The sequence below is a fragment of the Sinocyclocheilus rhinocerous genome, unplaced genomic scaffold, assembly GCF_001515625.1.
Source record: "Sinocyclocheilus rhinocerous isolate Xijiao unplaced genomic scaffold, SAMN03320098_v1.1 scaffold2216, whole genome shotgun sequence".
NCBI classification, from domain to species: Eukaryota; Metazoa; Chordata; class Actinopteri; order Cypriniformes; family Cyprinidae; genus Sinocyclocheilus; species Sinocyclocheilus rhinocerous.
In genome coordinates, this window is record NW_015641008.1 from 623,295 (window position 1) to 629,486 (window position 6,192).

The window sequence follows — 6,192 nt, forward strand, 5'->3', positions numbered from 1 at the left end:
GAGATGCCTGTTCAAATTCAGCCAGTACCTCTATTAATGTGTCCAGCAGAGGGCGCCCAATATTAGCGTTTTCTTCTGCAGTAAAGCTCTTTGTCGTAATACTATATTATGTATGCTGAAATTTAACGTACAAGAGGTTGATTGTATTTTGAAATACTAGTTAAGCTCCACTTTAATATTGATTCCCCTTCACTCTCTTGTTACTGCAGAGTCAGATTTAAATGAGCCAGATGTTCTGTTTTAACAGTCTCTGGCTTCCTCCAAACTTACATAACTGCCTGCGGGCGTTGTTTGCTTCCTTGTTTCAAACTTTTTTTCCAAAGGTAATGTGGATGTGGAATCTCTGAAGCTACTTTCTTAAAATGAAAAACTAGATTTCCGGAATTTTCATCAAACAGACACAGACATCTCATTTGCTACCATTTTATTAGCTGCACAAATTTTCAAAAAAAAAAATGAAGTGCCGACTTTAACAGAATATATAATGCTCTCACAGTCACAGAAACCTCACATAATGCCACATACATGATAAAATCTTTATTTTTTTATACTCAGTGCATTTTAATTTTATTATGATTTGTATAGATAGTGTCCCTTCTCAAATGTGAGTTTTTCTGTGTGCATTTTAGGATCTTGCTCACGGACTTGGGGAACTTCTCAGCTATGAAGGAAACGTTGAAGAGGACTTCTATACCACGTTTCAGGTGAGTCCCCTCTAAACTCGACCTGCATCAGGGTGTTTGCTCTCATAGACTTGTTTCCCGTTCCATAGTATCTAATAGATAAGTGTGTTTGCCTGATTGAACCAGGTGATAACGTCTGCAGATAATCAAAGCGGAGGTCATTTCTGTACTTGTTTCCTCTAGGTTTTTCAAGAAGAACTTGGAGTGGTCAAGTCATATAATCTGAAACCAGGAGGGGACAAGATCCCTGTAACCAACCTAAACAGAAAAGGTGAGAGTCTTCACTCTCTAGTTGCGTGCATGACTGGATTTTCCCTTTTCAACATGAATTATCTCATTGTGTTATTCCTGCTACTGAAGGATTGATCTGTTTGTCCCTGCACAGAATACGTCCAGCTCTACATTGATTTCCTGCTGAATAAATCCATCTACAGGCAGTTTGCTGCTTTCTATCATGGTTTTCATAGCGTTTGTGCCTCAAATGCCCTGATGGTGAGTTTGTATAGTTTTTGCCAAAAAACTTACTTGGTAATTAAAAGGAATTCTGAGGGGAATACTCTGGAAGCAAGTAAGTAGAAGCCAAGAAACAGCTTGACATTTAACTGCAGCTAGTAATTTTTAACCGCTAGTGCTGTTGTGAAGCACAGCAAGCCCTGGAATATTCTACAAGTGGCTCTCAGACAGAGAGAGTTTCAGGGGCAGGAGAGAGGGCAGGGTCTGTGGGCCGTTTTGTGTGTGTGTGTGTGTGTGTGAAGGCTACATCTGTGTACGGGCTGTCCCTTCCCCCTCTGTTGGAAGGGTGCCCTGTAACTGGGCCTGCTTTGTTTGTTCAATCTCCATACCGTATCCAGGCTCTTCAGCTACTGGCTGGGAGAGACCTCAGACTCAAGGTTGTATAGAATGAATACATAGAAACCCCCAGAAAATTGCAAGTCTCTTGCCCTGCTTAGCATGTCGATTGAAATCTGAACAAAGACTCAGTTTCTTACAGACCTTGCAAAGCTCATGAGTATGTCACTTAACATGGTCTCCTCCATGTTTAAACACAGCAAATGCTGACTCAATTAACTAACTGGTTTTACCTAAAAAAAAATTATGTTTTCTTTTCCTTTAAACATTGTACACAGGTTTTTCCATTAGTCATATTTGTCTGACTATGAAAAAGTATGTTGTTAAAAATAGTAATGTTTGTTATTACTAACAAAGTAATTACTCTCTAAGCTCTCAGACCCTCCATAGACAGCAATACAACTGCAATCTTCCCAGGTCCAGAAACATAGCAAGGACATCAGTAAAATAGTCCATGTGACATCAGGGGTTCAACTGTAATTTTATGAAGCTATGAGAATACTTTTTGTGCGCAAAGAAAACAAAAATAATGACTTTATTCAACAATCTTCTCCTCCTTATCCCGTCTGCAGTGGTGCGCCGCCATTGTGGAAAGAGTATCACGACACATGTGTAATAGGAATAATAATACAATATAATTGTGACGAGAGGGGCGGGGCCGAGAGCCGTGGGAACGGAGCGAGGCCGGTGGAGGAAATGCTAATGCGCGACACCTGCGCCACTCACCGGGCTCGAGTCCCACGGAGGAGCTCCGTAAGGTTAAAAGGAGGAGTGACGACAGTGTTGGACGAGAGAGGACCAGGCCTGGACTTTATTTTGTGTGCGGCAGTCGTCCGCGAGGGGCTGCCGCTTTACTTTCATTTTGTGTTTGTTTATTTGATTAAAGTTTTGTTTAAATGTTCACCGGTTCCCACCTCCTTCTTCCCGACCTACGAACGTTATTACATTGCACCGGCCTCGATCCGTTCCCACGGCTCTCGGCCCCGCCCCTCTCGTCACAATAATAAAATATAACTGTATAATAAACTCTAAGATAATAATTATCATTAATAATAATTACAACAACAATGTGATATTAGTTTTGGCTTAAATTATTCTTGATTATTGTTCTTTCAGACAATATGTAAATGGATTTATTTTCTTAACTGAATATCTGTTACAGTTTACAATATTGTCTGAATAAATACCTAGAATAATTTAAAGAGACCAAAACTGTCATCACATTATTAGGGTTCCGTCGTGAACTCTTTAGACACTTTTCTTTTTTAGTTGACTAATTACTGCACTCTCGTATCACTATAATGTACATTATGGTGGAAAACATTGATTACTGTAATGTGTTTTGTTTTTTTTACACTGCAGAACTTGAAGTTGTGTTTTTGTTGTTGCTTGTTATGCATGTTGGTACTTGGTTGACATTCATGCAGTTTGCTAGTTAAGAGTTCTTAATTAAAATTATTGTGTCTTAACACATGTTGAGGGAGTGTTTTAAACTGTGTGCTGGAATAGTCTGTGTAAGAAACCACATTTTCTTTCTTATTGCAAAATTTTCGTTTGTAAGAACAATAGTGACTTGCAGCGAGCTTAAAATAAGCAGGAGAGAGTGTTCAGGATGATGTTTTGTAGTTGCTGGTTATTTTTCTCTATGCACCAGGGAAAAACATAAATTACACGTTTGTTGATCTTAGCGATGATTCAGCCTCGATTTAGACTTCCCAGTATGGTGCTACTTCAGACTGCTCTCTTAATCAAGAGATGCACACAGAAAAAAGAAAAGCAGAGGGAGAGTTATTTCATCTGACCATTTTAAGGAATGTTCAGCCTGTGAGTCATTGGTTTCTCTCTGGGTTCACTGAACTGCACAATCACCAGTTGCTCTGCTCAGTTTTTTTTTTCTCTCTCTCTCTTGCATGCTGTAGGATCAGCTATACATGTGTCCGGTTGATTATTTAAACAGTGTGACAGCGGTGAAGTAGCGTCACAAAGAGAATAGATAAACATGATTTCAGACCTCCTCTGGCCTGATTCCACTGGCCATGATCAACTTTAGACCCTCCCCGTCTTTAGCGATTACGCAACAGTTGACTATGTCCCTGGCTGCTTATGTAAGAGGCTCTGTAACGGTAATATCTGACTCGTTGGTCTTGGTGTGATGTGAGGCAGGAGGGGTGAGGTGGAGGGTTAAGGGAGGGGAAGGACGTGACAGATTGGTTTGGACCATTGCTACCTATTCTGTGGCTTAAAGATCTATCTTTATCTTTCAGCCTTTCACAATGTCTGACTGTTTCTCAACACACTGCACAGCACGGTCTGTGAACGTGCAGGGGGTGCCAACAGTTGCATTTTGATAAGATTTTCTCTCTCTCTCTTGCATGCTGTAGGATCAGCTATACATGTGTCCGGTTGATTATTTAAACAGTGTGACAGCGGTGAAGTAGCGTCACAAAGAGAATAGATAAACATGATTTCAGACCTCCTCTGGCCTGATTCCACTGGCCATGATCAACTTTAGACCCTCCCCGTCTTTAGCGATTACGCAACAGTTGACTATGTCCCTGGCTGCTTATGTAAGAGGCTCTGTAACGGTAATATCTGACTTGTTGGTCTTGGTGTGATGTGAGGCAGGAGGGGTGAGGTGGAGGGTTAAGGGAGGGGAAGGATGTGACAGATTGGTTTGGACCATTGCTACCTATTCTGTGGCTTAAAGATCTGTCTTTATCTTTCAGCCTTTCACAATGTCTGACTGTTTCTCAACACACTGCACAGCACGGTCTGTGAATGTGCAGGGTGTGCCAACAGTTGCATTTTGATAAGATAGATATTTTACAAGGTTTCATACCAACAGACAGTAATTTTATTTTACTTTTAGTTTACTTTATCCTTGTCATCTTTTTCTTTTTTTTGGGTGGGGGTGGAGGGGTTGGCGGTGTGAAATATGTGAAAAGCACAAATGCAAAACATTATGTTTAATATGCTGCTCTGACTGTGCATTCTAAATAAAATGTTTAAATGTTTTTTTTTCCAAACTATTTTACCAGGAATCTTCTGCTTTCATTTTTTCATTTGGTGTTCGATTAACATACGACTCAGACTAACAATTTTGGTTATTTTGTCATGTCTTGCTATTTTTATTTTTTTTTGCTATTTGTTAACATTAGTTAATAAATTATGTATCATAAACTAACAATGAACAATCATTTTTAAAGCATTTATTAACCTAGGTTAACAATAATACTGTTCACTATAATTCAGGCTTATATTACTGTTAATAATTCAGGCTTGTTCATAATGCACTACTATTCAAACTTATTCAAGAGATTAATACTTTAATTCGGCAAAGACATTAAATTGATCAAAAGTGACAGTAAAAGCATTTGTAATGTTACAATATTTTAAATAAATGCTGTTGAAATTTCTATTCATCAAATAATCCTAAAAACACAATTTTTTGAACAATAGTGATTTATAATGACTGTTTAAAATATATTAGCATATGTATAAATAGACATTAACCAAGACTAATAAATGCTGTAAAATTAATATTCATTATTAGCTCATGTTAGCTACTGCCAGTGTTAAACAATGTCCTTGTATTGAACTTGTATATAAAGTGTTACCCAAACATTGTTTGTTGCAAAGAATACATGCAGGTGAAGGGGGCATAATTAAATGCATTTTTAACATGCTATGATATTCAAATGAACTTTTTTTTCCTGCAAATATGCATCAACATAATCACAACAATGGTAGTACTATAAGGACTCATTAAATCTGTCATTTATGTAGCTTCTAAGGCCAGAGGAGGTTGAGATCCTGGTTTGTGGAAGTCCTAATCTGGACATGGGCTCTCTGCAGCGAGTGGTGCAGTATGAGGGCTACAGCAAGACTGACCCCACCATCCGGTACATGTCCTGTTTACAATTTTTTATAGTCATGCTCTTACATGCATATCTATCAGTGGAAATGTTACTGTTCACTCTGGTGTTGCAGTGCCTTTTGGGACGTGGTGCTGGCATTTCCTTTGGAGCTGCAGAAGAAACTGCTCCACTTTACCACAGGAAGTGACCGCGTTCCTGTGGGTGGAATGGCCGACCTCAACTTCAAGATCTCCAAGATTGATGTCTCCACTGACTGGTAATCATCACATTGGCAGATTGCAGTGAAATGACTGCATGCAAGTTCATTCTCTACAGTTTATTTATTCATTTTCTTTGCAGGCTCCCAGTGTCGCATACCTGCTTCAACCAGATCTGTCTACCTCCATACAAGAGCAAGAAAGAACTACGGCAAAAGTTAACTATTGCCATTTCAAATGCAGAGGGCTTTGGATTGGAGTAAATTACAGTTGTAGATCATTTAATCTGTGTTCACTGAAAGAATATGGGCTGTGATGTTTTTTTTTGTGTTTTTTTTAACAACCAACAGGGTTGTGCATCAGATTTGAATTGAGAATGCCTTTTAAATTCTAGTGCAATTACTTAATTTGAATTGTGGTAACAAACAAGATGCAGAATTGCTATTTGAAATTGTATGTAAGGAAGTGGAATTAAAATCAATTAAATATTCAACAAAATTATATATACACTGCTGTTCAAATATTTTGGAAATAAATTATAACTTTTATTCGGCAAGGGATGTGTTGATCAAAAGTGATATTAAA

At 38.6% G+C, this 6,192-nt stretch overlaps 1 protein-coding gene across 1 annotated transcript in view; it reads left to right on the forward strand.

Annotated features, from left to right (window-relative positions):
- LOC107753452 (probable E3 ubiquitin-protein ligase HECTD2) overlaps window positions 1–5,934 on the forward strand; it is a 17,935-nt gene extending 12,001 nt beyond the window's left edge. The window contains exons 15-20 of the mRNA XM_016569593.1: window positions 630–704; window positions 867–954; window positions 1,069–1,175; window positions 5,319–5,434; window positions 5,523–5,666; window positions 5,750–5,934. Coding sequence (XP_016425079.1) covers window positions 630–704; window positions 867–954; window positions 1,069–1,175; window positions 5,319–5,434; window positions 5,523–5,666; window positions 5,750–5,870 — 651 coding nt within the window. The 3' untranslated portion in view covers window positions 5,871–5,934. The remainder of the gene's footprint in view (window positions 1–629; window positions 705–866; window positions 955–1,068; window positions 1,176–5,318; window positions 5,435–5,522; window positions 5,667–5,749) is intronic.
- Window positions 5,935–6,192: the final 258 nt, after the last annotated feature.